At 45.7% G+C, this 19,799-nt stretch overlaps 1 protein-coding gene across 2 annotated transcripts in view; it reads right to left on the bottom strand.

The window, feature by feature from the left end:
* LOC120371769 (PTTG1 interacting protein) overlaps nt 1–19,219 on the bottom strand; it is a 31,984-nt gene extending 12,765 nt beyond the window's left edge. Inside the window, exons 1-2 of one of the 2 annotated variants that reach the window (XM_039487987.1) lie at nt 18,995–19,219; nt 2,596–2,648 (exon numbers count right to left, since the gene is read on the bottom strand). In XM_039487987.1, the coding sequence (XP_039343921.1) occupies nt 2,596–2,648; nt 18,995–19,094 (153 nt within the window). In that variant the 5' untranslated portion in view covers nt 19,095–19,219. Of the gene's footprint in view, nt 1–2,595; nt 2,649–17,933; nt 18,018–18,994 lie in introns of those variants that run through there. The other variant, XM_039487988.1, reaches the window with a different exon arrangement.
* Between the last annotated feature and the right edge of the window lie 580 nt (nt 19,220–19,799).

The raw sequence follows: 19,799 nt of genomic DNA, 5'->3' as shown, positions 1-19,799 counted from the left end.
TGTTATACCCAGTATTATCCTAAGCCTCTTGGGATATAGTATTTTGAGGTTGATTTCCCACAATATCCTCAGCTCAGAAGCTGGGTTACATCAGAGATGCAGTTTATTAGGCAGAGCATGAGGAACAACTGACCCATAACATTTGGGGGGGAGGGTCGTCTCGTCATTACTGTTTCAGTGACCTCTTAGGGTCTGTCTACAGTGCAACTGGGAGGCATGACGGCAGCACGTGTAGGCATACTTCCCTAGCTTCGATCAAGCTAGCTTGCTAAAAATAGCAGTGAAGTCACAGCAGAACAGGTGGTGGTGTGGGCTAGTCACCTGACCACCCAAATATATAATCAGGGTCACAGGTGGGCTTGTGTCTAGTCTAAGCCACTGTAGTGAATTAGCCTGATGAAACCTAGGATGGGTACACCTACAGGTGCTCTCATCACAGCTCCTGACTGCAGTGTAGCCAGACCCTTAGCTGTTCATAAAGGAAGCACAACTCCTTCCAGAAAGAGGTAAAGGATTTAAATTCATCATATGATATTATATTCTTCAGAACATGGAAGCCACAGGATGGCAGAGTATTTCTGGTAAATCTCTATAATCCGGAGGTGGGGTTTAGAATAGTCTGCCTTTCATGAATGCCAGGGGCAAAACCCCAGAAGCAACTAGATGTTTTTCTTAAAAGAAATTCAACGTAATTGTCTCCCAGAGCACAGCTGAGTGGAACCTATATATGCTGACCCAGTCATGTGCTAGGGGTATTAACCTTTGTCACCTGGAGGTCAGGTGACTGGAGCCTGGAAATAGAATTGAGTTTCTTCCTATCACTCCTCCGTCACCCCTTTATCAGAGGAGTTCTCTTCTGGTGGGGGACTTTCCCTCTGTTTCCATCAAGTTACCTTAAGTCAACTAAAATTCATACTGGGCAAAACATGCTACATGTTGCACACAACAAGGACTCTTCAGAGGCGTGACAAGCTTTCAACAGCAACTGAAGATGTTGGAAGGACTTCACAGGCTAGGGACACTACTGTTGCAGTCTAAATAGAAGTCTGGCTTGATTTAACTAAATAACCAGAGCCACACAAAAACAAAGCCAAGACAGTGCAAAGCAGCCATGGTACTTTTCCATTATCTCCACTGATGCCACAAAGTTCTAGGCTAAATCTATATTATGGAAGAAACAGAAACAGGGCTGATGGATTGTAATCCTGAACTCCTTATTATAAAAGGATTAACAGATCTAGATTTCTATTCCTATTCAAAGTTTGTAAAAAAAAGGTTATGTCAGTTTATTGGATCAAAAAAAGAGAAGATTGTGTAAGTAGTGAAAGACATAATAGCTTTGAATTCAAAGCTATCCTTCTTATAAGACCTACAATTCCTGCATAGCCAGCTCAGCATCAATTGAGCATATTGTGAATCCATAGTTTTCGCTTGGTTGGAACTTTGTAACAGACTAGATGCTGGGGGGGGGGGGTGGAGGAGGAAATCAAGCATTAGAGTTTCAAGAGAAGATACAAGAGAGCGGAAGGCCCAGTTAGACTAAGGACTCAACTGTATTCTACTCAGAAATGTCCCAAATGGAAAGCTTGCAATGTGCCTTTCTAGACAGGAGGAATAAACTTGTTTTTGTGTTTACTGTTTCATTTCATAGAACACTGGAGGCTCTCTCAATTTCTCACTTTCCTCCAGTTAGGGAAGGTTACAACTCTGAACTTGTAGCTCAGAACTGACTGATATAAGGGACAACTTCATACCTATAAATGTATGGTTTTCCCTAGCCTTTTCCCTTAGGGCCACTAAGTTTCACCTATCTGCACCAACATCCACCTTCATCGGATGAGCAGGTACAAATTCAGAGGCATGTTAACTCTGAGTTTCTCAACAAGCCAATTTAAAAAATCAGAGCCCTGACAGTAGGCAGTTAAGAGTAAAACCCACAATGTCATTAGAAGTCATTTCAGGCGGAGGTCATCAAGGCCCAATGTCACTTTTAGGCCTTCCACAATCTTGTAAGGTTTGCTTCAGTAAGACTACCTCTATACTTGAATTAAAGAGCCAAAACTTTGGATTCTTCCTACCTTTAGAGCCAAACCTCCAAAACTGAGGTGTTTGATAACTTCCCCTACCCCCATCTGAATTTCACTTGGGTCTAGGAGTGCTAGAGGAGATACTCGATTTCCAGCATATCCTCAGATTGAGAGACCAGATCACAACAATTCAGTCAGTCCACTGGAGAAGTGAGGCAGTTTAGCCAGCACCCACACATTGGCAAAAGGAAAAGCAGGACTCCAAACAGTCCCCCAAAATACTGGAGGGGAGCAGCAGGTCATCCAAACAAGGCATGTGGCAGAGATCATCAGAACCTGGAGGGGAAGGCCTTTCCAAAGGTTTGGATTCAACATTTAAAAACCAAACCAAACCACCACCACAGGTGCTTAGCACTTGCAGCTCCCTTTGTAATCAGCTGGCTGCTCCCCACCTTAAAATGCCAAGACAGATTTTTTTCAGATGCTTCACAAAACTCTGAACCTTTGGCAGGTTGAAACAGCAAGTTCACTTACATAAAAGAAGGAGATATGTTTTTCTACTACTTACTGAGACATTTTTCAGGCACTCTTCACAAGTTTTGTTTGTATATTGAAGACAAGCTGTGGAGAGGAAAAAGAGCCACATCAGTATTTAGCTGGGCCCATACAAACAACATTTTGAAAATAAACAATGCATGAACATTTAACTTTGCTGTATCCTCACAGCCAGCCATACACAGTTTCTAAAAAAACAAAAAAAGCCTTGCCAGACATTTTTGCTTGACTAATTACTATACTGTCAAGTGCAGCAACTTCTTGCCTTATTCCTGTGCACTAGTGCTTTGTCTCAGGCTATGGCTACACTTGCACTTCAAAGCGCTGCCGCGGCAGCGCTTTGAAGCGCTGAGTGTAGTCAAAGCGCCAGCGCTGGGAGAGAGCTCTCCCAGCGCTGTCTGTACTCCACCTCCCTGTGGGGAATAACGTACAGCGCTGGGAGCCGCACTCCCAGCGCTGGGGCTTTGACCACACTGACGCTTTGCAGCGCCGCAATTTGCAGCGCTGGAGAGGGTGTGTTGTCACACCCTGCTGCAGCGCTGCAAATTTGCAAGTGTAGCCAAGGCCTCAGAAAACTGGAGAAGCAGCACCATCAGTATATTCCCACTCTATTTGTGTACATAACATCTATTTGTAGAGGCTCCTTTCCACATAATCATCATATGTTGTTGCAATTCTCTTGCCATTTGTGTAACACAATATAAAGAGTTTGGGGAGACACACACAGTTGAAATAGCTAGCGTTACTGCAAGCTTATTATGAAAAGTCTCTTCTATGCAGACTTATTCTAGGCTGTTTAATGTTTAACTATGAAAACATGCAAACTACCATAGATTTAGTCCACTGTTTTCAGTTAATGTTTTATTACTTAATTGTTGGGGAAGCAGGTTATTCCAGGTCCCAATTATCAGATTTGCGATTAAATAAAAGTTTTAAAAAGAACTCTACCAATTTTGCTCAGTCTCCCATTTGCAGTGACCCTCTTGATGAAAAAAGCAACAACTGAGCTGGTCTTCCTCTTGGTATATGAGTAATCCCAAGCAGCAGGCTCAGAAACATTAGTTGCAGTTTTTAGTTTTCTTCAAATCCAAGCATGCAAAATCCTTCAAACTGCAACAGATCATGGTTTCTGACAAACACTCTTCACTACACTCTTCTGTTAATATTAAGTCCTGTTCACGGTAATCATATTCTGTTATCTATAAAGGACAAAACCAAACATAACTAAGGTGAAAATATGGAGAGAGCATGAATTGTTTCCTGGCTATTATACACTCAGGGTATATTGTCCCTGAACTGAAAGGGCTTGTATACTTTATTGGTACAATACCTCAGTGGTTTTAGGTAGTTATAAAAAGGTTTATATGTTTTTGTCATTGTTTAGAAGCTTAAACATGCGATGTCTGCAGATTTTAATTTACGGAATGCATGTTCGCATCTTTGAAACACTGATTTTTCTTCTATATAACTTTGAGGAACTTATGGACAAGTTAACGCTACAAATCCTTCCCTCACATTGTAAACATGAAAATGGATGCAGTGATATGCCAAAAGCAAGGAGGGTCCAACAGTGTCTGTTTTTTAAATATCACAAATTAAAATACAGACAGTTTGGTATACAAAGTATCCATAAGCCTACATTTTAAAATGCCCATTTAAATCAAAGAGGCGGAAGAAAAATAGCCCAGACGTTAAGAACCATGTTTGCTGTGTTTACATATAATTTTGGTAGCCTTGCAACAAATGCTTGCTCTAGATCAGATTAACTTTTTCTTTCTACATAAAGTTCTAAACAAGTATTCAGAACTTGATTTTTTTAATTAATGTTAAATATTTCACTTTGCTCAGTCAGAATTATGTCATCCCCTACAAATGTTGCCATTAGTGGGCTGAGCAATAGGTGTTCTCCTTTACCATGTTAGTTAATTTGTTCTTATAAAAACAAGTCATGTAGACACAGGATTCTCAAAAGGTGAAAAGTTGTCAGACGTTATGATTCCTTGGACCTGTGGGCTGGCTGGCCTCTGCCCCTCCATTTAGCCCCTCTGTTGCACTCTTCTAGAAGTGAGGCACAGACTTCTATGCCTTAACTTAAACACGATAATTCATTCCCTACTCTTTCAGTCTCCCTGAGAGCCCAGGTCCATTTCCTTAGTATGACAGCGAGTAGAGATGACCTATGCCTGTTGATGGCTTGGGGGGGGGGGGGGAGAGTGAGGGCAGCCAGCTTCAGCAGTGTTATTGAGCATGCTCAGTCCATGTGAGCATGCTCAGTACAAGCCAAGCAGCAAATCTGGAGGGGGCACATGACTCCACATGCCCCATCCTCCACTCATCACCTCTGGTTCCCAGATGAAGTCCAGCTCAGTCAGACAGAAATAATTTCAGTTTACAAGAGATTAGGAGCCACAGCAGGACCCTCTAAACAGACCACAGAAATGGGTACAGGGTGCTGACTCTGGGAGGGGGGTCAGGGCTCGGGTTTGGGGTGCAGGAGCGGGCTCAGGGCTGGGGTGTGGCCCTACGTCCGGCAGCTCCCGGTCAGTGGTGCAGCTCGACTGCGCTAAGGCAGGCTCCCTGCCTACCCCGGCCTCACGCCACTCCCGAAAGGGGCCCCAGCAGCCCCCGTGGGGGAAAGAGGGGCCCCGTGGCTCCATGGGCTGCCCTCTCTGCAAGCACCGCTCCTGCAGCTCCCATTGGTCAGGATCAGGGAGCTGTGGCCAATGGGAGCTGCGGGGGCAGTGCTTTCAAGCAGGAGCCCCCTGGGGCCGCACTGGCCACTTCTGGGAGCAGCCTGGGGCCAGGGCAGGCTGGGAGCCTGCCTTAGTGGCAGCCCCACTGCACCACCAGAGATCACAATCAACTGGAAGATCCTCTAGGATCTACCAGTCAATCGCGATCGACCAGTTGGTGACTGCTGTCCTAGAGGATGTCAATTCCTCCATATTATGGAGCTGCAATAACTATTCTAGTGAAGGTTGATTATGCATTATGTGTATGTATTTAGAATGTGAACTCCTCATTATGTCTGTAAAGACACTTTGGGAGCACAGAGAATTGAGAAGCCAGCGTGAAGCCATGCTTGTGAAGGAACCTTTCATTCAAAATGTTCAGAAAACACATTGGAATCACTAATGAGAAAGTCATCACTCCTCTGACCTATAAGGTGAAAGACTCCTTACTGCCTTCTTCTGAGAATAAGACTTCTCTCAGTTGGAGGTTAGAGGAGTTTTAACTCATCTGTATGCACTGTCAGACAAACCTCAAAGAGGGAAGGAGTACAGCAGTATGGCCAGCCTTGCAAAGATGAGGAGGCAGCTGGGAACTAGCTAGGCAACAGCATCAGGAAGTGAGGTCACACTTAAATTCATACCATGTGAGTCAATTGCTACCTCTAGGGCAGTGGTTCTCAACTTGCAGCCCAATCAGCACAGAGCTGTGGCCCATGTGATATCCTCAGGGCCATACAGGTAGTATTGAATGTGGTCCACTATGATAAATAGGTTGAGAACCACTGCTCTAGACGGTATATCTACACTGCAATAAAAGACCTAAAGTATATCCACAGCTGACTCAGGCTCCCAAGGCTCGGGCTATGGGGGCTATAAAATTGCAATGTAGACATTCAGGCTCAGGCTGAAGACCAGGCTGTGAGACCCTGTAAAGGAGTGGGCCTCAAAGCCCAGGTTCCTGCCCAAGCCTGAATGCCTACATTGCTATTTTAAGCCCCACAACCCAAGCCAGCTGACTCTGGTTCTGAGACTTGGTGCTGTGAGGTTTTTTATTGCAGTGTAGACATATCATAGGCATCTGACTCTTGTAACAACACTTACAGTTGAGTGAAGACACTTAATATACAAGTAATTAGACACTAATAAAATAGATTATAAAACACTGATATCAATACAAATTCACAATGATCATTATTTGGAGCAGACAGGTTTAAACCATTTGCTTGACACTGTAAAATTCAGACAATATTCTGTGACAAGTAGCATTTTAAAACAAAAATCTGTTTTCCAAGAGGTTTCTGCAGCAATGATCTAAAGCAGGGGAGTCAAACCTATGGTGTGTAGGTGAGATCCAGCCCACTGGACACATTTATGTGCCCCAGATGGCTTATTCAGATTGTGCAGAAAGGCAGAGTTTTAGCTTTCATTTACAATGAAGAGCAAGTTTCTAACCCTGACTGTAGCCTGGTCTACACTAGGCGTTTAAATCGGTTTTAGGAGCGTAAAACCGATTTAATGCCAAAACCGTCCACACTAGGAGGCACCTTATATCGATTTTAATGGCTCTTTAAATAGGTTTCTGTACTCCTGCCCGACGAGAGGAGTAGCGCTAATATGGGTATTAACATATCGGAATAGGGATAGTGTGGCCGCAATCGACGGTATTGGCCTCCGGGCGGTATCCCACAGTGCACCACTGACCGCTCTGGACAGCATTCTCAACTCGGATGCACTGGCCAGGTAGACAGGAAAAGCCCCGCGAACTTTTGAAATTCATTTCCTGCTTCCCCAGCGTGGAGAGCTCATCATCACAGGTGACCACGCACAGCTCATCAGCACAGTTAACAATGCAGTCTCCTGAGAATCGAAAAAGAGCCCCAGCATGGACCGCTCGGGAGGTACTGGATCTGATCGCTATATGGGGAGAGGATTCAGTGCTAACAGAACTGCGTTCCAAAAGACTAAATGAAAAAGTATTTGAAAGAATTTCTAAGGCTATGACGGCTAAAGGCCACAGCAGGGACTCCGTGCAGTGCAGAGTGAAAGTTAAGGAGCTCAGACAAGCCTACCAGAAAACCAAAGAAGCAAACGGAAGGTCCGGGGCAGGTCGAAAAACATGCCGCTTCTATGCTGAGCTGCATGCAATTTTAGGGGGCTGCGCCACAAGTACCCCACCCCTGACCGTGGATTCCGAGGTGGGGGTTGTAATCTCTGCCATGTCTGAGGATTATGCAGACGGGGAAGATGAAGAGGAAGAAGAAGAGGAAGACCTAGCAGAGAGCACACAGCACTCCGTGACCCCAGCAGCCAGGAGCTTTTATCACCCTGACGGAATTACCCTGCTCCCAGCCCTCACAAGCAACTATTCCACAGAATGACGCCATGGAAGGGAGCTCTGGTGAGTGTACCTTTGCAAATAGCAAACAGTGTTTTTTAAGCAAGCCTTTTTTAATGACTGATTTGCCCTGAGGACTTGGGATGCATTTGCAGACAGTGTAGTTACTTAGAAAAGTTTGTTAACATGTCCGGGGATTGAGAGGAAATCCTCCAGGGACATCTCGATGAAGCGCTCCTGTAGGTACTCCAGAAGCCTTTGCAGAAGGTTTCTGGGCAAGGCATCCTTGTTCCGCCCACCATGGTAGGACACTTTACCATGCCATGCATGTAGCAAGTAATCAGGGATCATTGCGTGGCAAAGCATAGCAGCGTAGGGTCCCGGTGACTGCTGGCATTCAAGAAGCATCCGCTCTTTATCTTGTTCTGTTATCCTCAGCAAAGTGATATTGTTCAGGATAACCTGGTTAAAAATCAGGAATTTAAGTAAGGGGGGTGGCCATTTTTCTACTGGGTTCGTGGAATGCAGCAGCTTAAAAAAAACACTTTCCTGCACGTAGCGGCGGGGAGGAGGAGGAGTGAAATGCCGATGATCTTTTCTGTTTGGTCACCGGCGAGATCTTCCCAAGCTACCGGACAAGCAGTGGGTGGGGAGGGGGAAGGTTGTTGATTAGCAGGAGCTAGCGTGGTATTAGCCATGCTTTGGGGAGGGTAAATCACTGAGACAGTGGCTTACCATGGCCGCATGCAAGCTGAATTCTGATGCCTGGACCTGATGTGTCTGTGAGATCTGTAACCCCAGAGCTGCAAGCAGTCACTATTAAGATGAAAAATGCGACCTTGTAGGTAATCACATGTGCTAGGTGAATAGTGATGTTCACTGTGAAACAGTATAACCATTGTTCTGTAAAATGTATCTTTCTAAATATTTATCTCCCTCATGCAGCTGCAAATTTTTCAACCATCCCTCCTCCATCCCAAAGGCTAGCACAGATAAGGCGGAGGAAAAAGAAGACGCGAGATGAGATGTTCTCGGATATTATGGAAGTTACACGCAATGAAAGAGCTCATCTGAATGAGTGGAAGGACGTGGTTTCAAATTACAGGAAAGAGGCCAGTGAACGTGAGGACAGGAAGGACAACCGAGATGAGAGGTGGCGGCAGGAAGACCGGCAGGAAAATCAGCGGTGGCGGCAGGAAGATCAGCGGTGGCGGGATGCAACTCTGGGGCTGCTGCGTGATCAAACTGACATGCTCCGGCGTCTTGTGGAGCTTCAGGAACGGCAGCAGGATCACAGAGTGCCTCTGCAGCCCCTGTATAACCACCCTCCCCCCTCACCATGTTCCTTAGCCTCCTCACCCAGACGTGTAAGAACGCGTGGGGGGAGGCTCCGTGCACCCGCCCACTCCACCCCCGTGGACAGCCCAACCAAAAGGCTGCCGTTAGTCTGAATTTTTTTTTTAATGGCCTTCTCCATCCCTCCTATCCTCCTCCCAAAGCACACCCTTACTTCTCTCCCTCTTTTTATAATGAATCAATAAAGAATTCATGCTTTTTAAATGAGTGACTTTATTTGCATAAGTAAGCTGTACTCGAAGGGGGAGGGGGAGTTGCTTACAGGGACTGAGTCAATCAAGGGGGGGTGAGTGTTCATCAACAAACACAGCAGTCACACTGTACCCTGGCCATTGATGAAGCTCGTTTTCAAAGCTTCTCTGATGCGCACCGCTTCCTGGTGTGCTCTTCTAATCTCCCTGGTGTCTGGCTGCGCGTAATCAGCGGCCAGGTGATTTGCCTCAGCCTCCCACCCCGCCATAAAGGTCTCCCCCTTACTCTCACAGAGAATGTGGAGAATACAGCAAGCAGCAATAACATAGGGGACATTGGTTTGGCTGAGGTCTGAGCGAGTCAGTAATGTGCGCCAGCGCGCCTTTAAACGGCCAAATGCACATTCCACCACCATTCTGCACTTGCTCAGCCTGTAATTGAACAGATCCTGACCACTGTCCAGGCTGCCTGCGTATGGCTTCATGAGCCATGGCATCAAGGGGTAGGCTGGGTCCCCCAGGATAACGACAGGCATTTCAACATCCCCAACTGTTATTTTCTGGTCTGGGAAGTAATTCCCTTGCTGCAGCTGTTTAAACAGAGTAGTGCTTCTGAATACGCGAGCGTCATGAACCCTCCCTGGCCATCCCACGTGGATGTTTGTGAAACGTCCCTTGTGATCCACCAGTGCTTGCAGCACCATTGAAAAGTACCCCTTCCGGTTTACGTACTGGGTGCCCTGGTGCTGCGGTGCCAAGATAGGGATATGGGTTCCATCTATCGCCCCCCCGCAGTTAGGGAATCCCATTGCAGCAAAGCCATCCACTATGGCCTGCACGTTTCCCAGAGTCACAACCTTCGTAGCAGCAGCTTAGTGATTGCTTTGGCTACTTGCATCACAGCAGCCCCCACAGTAGATTTTCCAACTCCAAATTGATTCCCGACTGACCGGTAGCTGTCTGGCGTTGCAAGCTTCCACAGGGCTATCGCCACTCGCTTCTCTACTGTGAGGGCTGCTCTCATCTTGGTATTATGGCGTTTCAGGGCAGGGGCAAGCAAGTCACAAAGTTCCATGAAAGTGCCCTTACACATGCGAAAGTTTCGCAGCCACTGGGAATCGTCCCACACCTGCAACACAATGCGGTCCCACCAGTCAGTGCTTGTTTCCCGGGCCCAAAATCGGCGTTCAATGGATAGAATCTGCCCCATTACCATCAGGATCTCCAAAGCGCCGGGGCCCGCGGTTTGAGAGAATTCTGTGTCTACGTCCTCATCACTGTCATCGCCACGCTGCCGTATCCGCCTCTTACTCGCCTCGGTTCGAAGGTCCTGGTTCAGCATATACTGCACGAGAGTGCACGAGGTGTTTAAAACATCCACGATTGCGGTATTGAGCTGAGCACGGTCCATGCTTGCTGTGCTATGGCGTCTGCACAGTTCTCCAAGCAAAAAAGGCGCGAAACGGTTGTCTGCCGCTTTCAGGGAGGAAGGGAGGGGTGAGGCTGTACCCAGAACCACCCGCGAAAATGATTTTTGCCCCATCAGGCACTGGGATCTCAACCCGGAAATGCCAAGGGGCGGGGGAGGCTGCGGGAACTATGGGATAGCTACGGGATAGCTACCCACAGTGCAACGCTCCAGAAATCGACGCTAGCCTCGGACCATGGACGCACAACACCGATTTAATGTGTTTAGTGTGGCCGCGTGCACTCGATTTTATAAAATCTGTTTTACAAAACCGGTTTATGCAAATTCAGAATAGTCCCGTAGTGTAGACATACCCTGTAAGAAAGAAAAGTTTTCAAATGTAACCCAAGTCTGAGATGGCAGGGAGCTTGAAATAACGTCTCTGAGCTGTGAACTCCTTCTCCTGCTATTAAGCTCACTGGAATGTCAACCAGAGAGTCTGCCATGACAAGCAAGCTATTGGACAGCTGGAGGAACATGCAGAGAGGACCGACAATCCCTCCGAATGCTACTAAGAGGGAAAACTTATGGGACTTAACATGTCAGACGAGGACATACAAATAGCAGCCCAGGATAGACAGAAATGGTGGAGCCTTGCGCATGCCGTAAGTGATGTCTGACACCCAGGCAGAATTCAGAAGAAGGGTCAACTCTCAAGCCTAACACTACCTTACACATTGTTAGCTATTTAATTTTTAATTGTGGTATTAGATAGGATAGGCAAAAGTGAGAGTGAGCCCACAAATTGAATAGACTCAGACTTTAAGGTCAGAAGGGACCATGATGATCATCTAGTCTGACCTCCTGCACAATGCAGGCCACAGAATCTCACCCATCCACTTCTATAACAAACCTCTAACCTATGTCTGAGTTATTGAAGTCCTCAATTTGTGGTTTGAAGACCTCAAGCTGCAGAGAATCCTCCAGCAAGTGACCCGTGCCCCATGCTGCAGAGGAAGGCAAAAAACCTCCAGGGCCTCTGCCAATGTGCCCTGGAGGAAAATTCCTTCCCGACCCCAAATATGGCGATCAGTTAAACCCTGAGCATGTGGGCAAGACTCACCAGCCAGCACCTAGGAAAGAATTCTCTATAGTAACTCAGATCCCAACCCATCTAACATCCCCATCACAGACCACTGGGCATACTTACCTGCTGATAATCAATGATCAATTGCTAAATTATTTGCCAAAATTAGGGTATCCCATCATACCATCCCCTCCATAAACTTATCAAGCTTAGTCTTAAAGCCAGATATGTCTTTTGCAGGGAAGGAAATGCAGAAGAAAGTAGGAGACCAAAGAAAAGGGAAGTGGGAAACATAACAGAAATAGCTACGGTTCTGAAAGGAACATACTTTTCCTCAAAGATGCTATGTAAAACTTAACAGGATCCTCAGACAGTAAGTCAGCATAGCTCCACTCATGTCAGCAGAACAACCCTTATTAAACTGGTCCTCAGCTAATATTAATTTATACAACAGGCTATATTCCACCTGACCTTTGTTCAAACTGTGCACAGGCATCAGGAGACCCCCTCTGTAGATTGCAGAAAGTACATTAGCTCCAGTTTATCTCCGGCCCCGAGACCATGATTGCAAATAGAATTTGTCCCTTTCCAAAAGCAAGACAGTTGATTAACAGATTGCTCAGCAAGGGTACTGTTGATCTTCAGTGCCAGCATCCCACTTATGACATGGTGGACTGGATCCTCAGCTGATATCAGTCAGTGCTTCAGTCGAAATACACCAATTTACATCTGGCCCTGTATCTTGGTTACCTCTGAATCCATGGTCCACCATCTTTTCTGATCAGTATACTTGCTGCTGTGTGCCAGAGTTCAGTAAATAAAATAAATCTTCTAAATGACAGGTCTCCCCAATAGTCCCCATTAACATTCAATGTGCTATAGCGCCATGTTTCCTCCCTTCAACCAGAACAGAGTGTTAGAAGTACAGGAGACAAACCTCTTTAAGAACCCACTTCACTAGAATGCTATCTTCCAACTTATCTGCCTCCTCCATCTAGTAAACTTCAGAAAAATTATTTCCTTTTCAAACAGATTTTGAAGAGCGTTTTTAATTACTGAATGTTTGAGGAGTAGTTGAGAAGGTTGCCCTCTCCCAATTTTAAAATATCAACAGTACCCCATTTTGGGGGCACACTATTTTAGTGAAATTATTGAGCATTTAATCAATGGTCTGTGGAAGATGATGCACTACACATTAAAATACTTTAAAATATCCTTTGTAAACCAGAAAAGAGAAGGGTAGCTGTTCATACGAACATTTTTAGTAATGGTTTTCCATTAGCTACAATGCAGCTGATCAGTTTTGTGTTTTCAATTACAGCAGAGATCAGTCATGTGATTAGGGAGCAGAGTTGTGGTTTCTTTTAGGTTTATATCCTCAGGGTACAGCCCTTGAAGACAGTCAGCATTCTATAAACATAGGTAAGATGTACAGTGGTGTGTAAACATCTCTATTTTAGAAGTCAGATTCTGCACTCCTAAACTAAATCTGAAGCAGAGACTTTATAAACTACTAATATTCACTATCATTACTATCCAAGTTGAAGGAGTCGAGGAACAGCCACTCTACACCCCTAAAAACAGTTACAAATGTTGGGGACAGAAGAGAAATCTCAGGGGACTTTTATGCTAACGCTAATTATATAGTTTAAGAAGTACAGTAAATGTGTGATTCAGTCCAAGATCAGTTAATTCAAGCGACCACTATGTTCCTGCTGTTTAGGAAGTCCCAATTTCTAAGGTCTTCTGACTTTCCAGTCCTTGAATTGTTCAATTTTGATTCAACAATAATGCAGCTTTAGAACAGTTAATTCAAGCAACAAGCTGATGTGCAGCAAATATAAAATTGGTCAAGTTTAAAGTCTGAATTAAGCTACATTTGCTCTTCTGCTGCTTTCTACCAGCTTGTCAGATACTTCGTATGACACAGCTCATTGAATAAACAAAGATACTGCTAACAAATGTAGCAGCATCACACAAATCTACTGGGAGAGCCCTAATACAAGATAAAGATCTTTCTGCATTATGGTCTGTCTAGACTAGGAAAGAGATCCTTTAAAAAAACTGAGGTAGCTAACATGATTTGAAGTGCCTCTTAACACCGATGACCTCTCTCACTAGGATACAAGGTGGATAAAAATTGATGATTGGGGGGGGGGGGAGGGGAGGAAATCAAATGATTGGATTTTTCCCCCTTTAAATAAGATTAATTTTATTTAAAATTTAATAAGTTTTTCCTTGTTAAAAATGAACCTGTTTAAAATTAAATCTGAATTTAATGAAAAATATGCTAAGGCCTAAAATTATAATAAATTAAAATATTTAAATAAAAATAAATATGCTGAATACATGAGCCACTACCAAACACTGAGTTAACAACTGCTTTTCTATGTAAAGAATCAGGAGAAAAAAAATCTCACTTTGGAGGGCAAGCTTTATAAATACGGCACAACAGGTCATGTTCTGTATTAAGGGTTTGATCCTGTGGGGTTTCCAGGTGCTGTGCTACCGGGGGTATGAGATTGAAATTCATCTCTCATCAGTATCATCCACTGCGCCCACCTGGATAGTCTCATACTCCTATTTTATAGCTTCTCTCTCCCTGAGCTCTGATTGGCCCAGTTCTCACATTATGAATAAAGGGTAGAGTCATACATATTCATCATTTTCTAACCTACTAACACATACAATTACAAAGCTGAAGATATTAAACTATATAACTCTTTAAATAAATGTATATATTTATAGTGTACCCTCTTAGGTAGCAAAAAGATGTACCAAAAATAGCATAAAGGCTCTATTTAGTTGTAAGTCAGCATATTTTAATGAATACACCAACCAATGAGAATGCATCTTTCTTTAGAATTAACTGAAGTACAAATGGAAAAGTTGACTGAAATTGATTATTTAAATCTAGACTTTCCACTTGATTTTAAATCGACTTTATTTAAGTCAATCCATGCAGGTAGGATAAAGAGGTACATTCTTAAAACACACCAGCTTAAACATCTTAAAATTTTAGTGTAGTGATGGCAAGGTGTAGTTTTTAACATGTTAGATTGTCAATGTGAACCCTAGAGAGGAGCCTAGGGTTCATCTTGACTAAATAATAATGCATGTCCTAGTGTGGATAGACTGTCTTAGTGTAGACAATTTAATACTTGCAGTTCTATTATCCAGTTCAGTTTTCATTTTGTTTTGAAAAGCATCTACTTTCACCCCTAATCTAGGCAGACCTTTAGTGAGTGCTAAGGACAGGGCCAATGAAAGTGACAATCTTCACAGGCTAATCAAGAAGAGCCACCTCAATCCTTGGCCCAACATTCACTGAACCCTTGAGAAAGGCCTACAATGTTTACTACTGGTGCTACCACCTCATACTGCCCCCTCCCTGCCCCCGCCCATCTTCTGCTTCTGTTCCTCCAGCTTGTGCAGCTGTTAAAATACACAGTGCAGGGCCAGGTTCTTTGTTATGTCACTTTGTTGAAGAATGAAGAAAAGCCAGTGTGACATAAAGCAGGGTAGTATGCTATTAGGAAGCTTGCTGCCAACCTGCTCTCTTCGCCTTCAGAAGAAACTCTGGGAAACAGTGACTTTGAAAAGGACTTTGGGGGGTCCTAGTAAATAATCAACTAAACATGAGCACCCAGTGCAACACTGTGGCCAAAACAGCTAATGAGATCCTTGGATGTAACAAACAGGAATCTTGTGTGAAGTAAAGAGATTATTTTACCTCTGTATTTGGCATTGGTGCGACTGCTGCTGGAATACTGTGTCCAGTTCTGGTGCCAACAATTAAAGAAGGATGTTGATATATTGGAAAAGGTTCAGAGAAGAGGCACAAGAAATTAAAGGAGTGGCAAACCTGACTTCTAGTGACAGACTGAGCTCCTTGAGTCTATTTAGTTTAACAAAGAGAAGGTTAACGGGCAACTTGATCACAGTCTGTAAGTACATACATGGGAAACAAATATCTAATAATAGGCTCTTCGGTCTAGCAGACAAAGGTATAACAAGATCCAATGGCTAAAAGTTGAAAACAGACAGTCAGACCAGACATAAGGCATAATTTTTTTTAACAGTGAGGGTAAATAACCATTGGAACAATTTACCAAAGGCTGTGGTGGATTCTCCATCAATGGAGATTTTTAAATCAAGATATTTTTTATATATTTTAATCTAAAGACATGCTTTAGTTCAAACAAGATTTTCTTCAGGGAAGTCCTATGGCCTGTGCTATGCAGGAGGTCAGATCAGTGGATCACAGTGATCCCTTCTGGCCTTAGAATCTAGGCATCTGATAGTATTGCTAGATTCCCACTTACTCTTTGATGATCATATAGCAGCAGGTGCAAAGAGGGGTGGAGGTGGTTAGCCAGGCACTAGCCATGAAGTTGAAACTTTTTCTTTTCAATTCAATCTTTCTGTCATGGCCTATGCCTTTGTAACCTGAGGATTAAACTTCTGAAATGCATGAGGGGGATGCACTTTAAATCTACTCACAAACAGAAACTTGCAGCAAAGGTGGCAGCTTGCTTATTGAAGAAGTTTCTCACACTGAACACGTGACATCAGTGTTTCATGACCTGCACTGGCTGCAGGTTGGCTTGAGTGAATTGAAGGGGGTGGTTTTGACCAAGAATCTTAAATGGCTTGCAATCTTCCTATCTGAGATACCTTTCTCCTTGTGCCATGTTATGGCAGCTGCAGTCAAAGCACTCAAGTTGGAGTCCTCTCAAGAAAAGAGGAAACTATTGGGCAGTGTCAGGGTGTTTTCTGTGATGGGCTGTAAATCTTTAAATTCATTCCTCACTTTAGTCAAAAGTCACATGACATCAGGGCACACTTCAAAACCCATCTTCTCACAAGCTTCTCCTCTTGTCTGGTGTGGGGAAGCTGCCTTGTTGGTCTGTAATTGTAAAGTATGTCCAAGGAATACATAGCTTTTTGGAAACCTTTTACAATTTGTGAAAATCTGATCACAAGACCCAAAACCTCCACCCTAAGATTTTGAAATCTGTTAACTAGAAGGAAGAGGGTGGAAACATTGCCTTGGGATGAAGGCAGTTACATCAAGTGAAAAACAATGCATGAACCTCAAATATTTCTCACCATCCATCATGTTTAAGAGATGCATTCCATGCATTTGTAATACCATACTCTGGCAGAGAAATCAGGTAGCCTGTTCAGACTTCTCTGGACCTTCAGGAGGTTAAAATACAACCTTGCCCTTCCACACATGAACAAGCCACCTCTCAAAGCCTGAAGCAGGAGCCCCCTTTATAGCAGTCAGCTATTACTAAGCAGTAAGCTATTACTTCATAGTTTCAGAGATACAATCTTATCAATACGGTGAAAAGTTAAAAACTAAAAAGTTATCAAAACTAATAAAATACATAGCAATACACTGTCCTTGCTTTATTTGTTTGCTTACCCACCAAGTCACATAATTCAGTAGCTGACATCCCTCCACAGAAAATTCATAACAAAACTACAGGAGAACTTCAATATGTTCTGTAACTTAGACTATCAGTACAGTAGACAAACACAAACTGCCTACACCATGAATTGATTGCAGTTCAAAGAACAATGTAGCTTTCTCCTTTTCAAAGAGGTGGTGCATGTGGGTAAGTAGTATATTTTTAATTAGAGGGACACCACACCACCAACTTAAAATCTAGCCAGTTTTAAGTCAGGAGTTAGAAGTAGTTTCAGGCACCCCCTCCAGTTGCCATGCCATTTTTTGTGGTTCTATGATCGTGTTTCCAGTGCTGAAAGATTTAAAACACAGGAGAAATAGTATGCTGGGTCAGTTTCAGAGTGCTGTCTTCTCTAATCTCTCTCCTTAGTCTTGTTAGGTGTTACTTATAACACTAGCAGATAAACAAGTTTTCACACAAAGGTGTGATTTTAAATTGGTGTTCTACAAACTCTTGTTAGCAGAACAGGAAAAAAGACAAGAGCCAAGACAATTAATGAAGCTTAAAATTGTAAACTGACAGATTCAAAAGCCTTCTATTGCAATAAGTAGAAAGAACAGAAGTTTTGTTGTAGCATTACTAAGTCTTTAAATATATAAAAAAGCTAAGTCTTCAATGTTCATTTTATAGTCACAAGTAAATATCATAAAATGAAACCTATTTCACCAGAAAGACTGCTAAATCACTTCAGTGAGTCTTACAAGAGGGGCTACAAACAAGGCAAGTACTATCAGAAAATATAGTCTACGTATAGCTACTAACTTTCTTCAGTTATTTGTGATTCATCACAGCAAAGTTCAAATTCAATGCACATCTTCCAGAAGTTAAGAGATAGACGTTAAAGCCACCACCACAATGGGGATCTACTTCCAAAACAGACGTCAGCTGACACAGTTCTAGTTTTAAGATTACATGCTGCCTAACCACGTTTTAATGACTTCCCTGATTAGCACACTCCAATCTTTGATAAAGCAAGGCTGCAACATGGCCCATTGTGTTTGGAAGACTAAATACCGAGACCAACTCTTGCAAGGCCTTATCTTCACGGTGAGACAGGGGGGCGTTCTTCCTCTGTGTTCGCTGGCAGTAGGGAAAAGCTTAGCGAAGACCAGACACTAGTCAAGTTGCTGTGTTCAAACAAGTAAGCAAATAGCAGTAAAACCTAGACTCGCACCTCCACCGGCTCCAGGGGAATCTACCAACTGCCTTCTCTCCGCTAGAGCCTAACGCGAGTTGTCAACAGCAGCAGTCGCAGGGCAGGAGGGAGGGCAGGGGCACTGGGGAGGAAGTGTGAGGCGGGGGTGGGGGCAGGGCACCAGGGACAGAAGAGACGGGGCCGGGACACTGAGGGTTGTGGGGGAAGGCTGTGGCTTGGGGAGGGGTGGGGCATCGGGGGCAGACACCCGTGGGCTGTGTGGGGCAGGCTGTGGCGTGGGGAAGTGTGGGGCATGAGGGGCAGACACCTGAGGGTTGTGGGGGCTGTGGCGTGGGAGGGGGTGGGGCATGGGGGCAGACACCCGTGGGCTGTGTGAGGCAAGCTGTGGCGTGGGGCGGTGGGGCATTGGGGGCAGACACCCGTGGGCTGTGTGGGGCAAGCTGTGGCGTGGGGGGGCGGTGCGGGGCATTGGGGGGGCAGACACCCGTGGGCTGTGTGGGGCAAGCTGTGGCGTGGGGGGGCGGTGCGGGGCATTGGGGGGGCAGACACCCGTGGGCTGTGTGGGTCAAGCTGTGGCGTGGAGAGGGCGGGGCGGGGCAGGACACCGGAGGGGTGGGGAGACACCCGAGGGCTGGTTGGGCAGGCCGGGCGGGCCGAGGTCTCTTACCTCCCTCGGACGCAGCAGCCGGGGAGGCGCTGTCCGGGGCCATTGCCAGCAGCAGTAGCGCCAGGGGGGCGCAGAGAAGGAGCCCGCTGCCCGGAGCCATCGCGGGGCTCGCAGCCACCTCGTCCGCGCCGCGACCTTCCGCAGCCGCGAGACCGGCTATTTGCTCGCGGGGGCGCGCGCGGCGGCACTCGAGAGCCGCCCACACACGCCCCCTGCCGGGAAACAGTGGCCGCGCGGCCCGACCGGGTCTGGAGGGAGCCGCCCCAGCCCCGCCCCCAACCGGCCCCGCCTCGAGCCCCGCCCCCAACCGCGCCCCGTCCTCCCTCCCGCCTCAGGTCCCGCCCCCCACCTACCTCCCCAGCCCACGAGCTCCAATAGCGCCACTGCCCCGCCTCAGGTCCCGCACTGAGTCCCAACCGCCCCCCAGCACAACCCGATCCCCCTCCCCACACCCAGCCACCTCCCGCCCCCTCGGGCTCGATACCTTCGGAGCCCCACGTCGACTAATCCCCCACAGGCGCCAGCACCCGCTGCCTGCCAGCCCCTGAGCACCCCCTCGCCCACAGTGCCCAAGCCCAAGCCCTCCCCGGCCCGATCGCCTCCCGCCCCTTCTCTGACGTGCCCGGGCTGAGCTGAGGGCTGGTTGCAGCGTGCTGTGATTGCGCGGGTGTAAGCAGTCAGAATGGGCTCTCCCCTGACATCCGGGGGTGAGCTGTGGGAAAGGACTTCAGCGGCTGATCTCCTTTGTTCCGGCACACCCACCCTGCCTAGCATGATGGACTGCTGCCCAAACATCACTTTGGCT

The sequence above is a fragment of the Mauremys reevesii genome, linkage group 9 (genome assembly GCF_016161935.1).
Source record: "Mauremys reevesii isolate NIE-2019 linkage group 9, ASM1616193v1, whole genome shotgun sequence".
NCBI classification, from domain to species: domain Eukaryota; kingdom Metazoa; phylum Chordata; order Testudines; family Geoemydidae; genus Mauremys; species Mauremys reevesii.
Note: the sequence above shows the minus strand (reverse complement) of the source record. Positions and strands in the feature narration are given on the sequence as shown.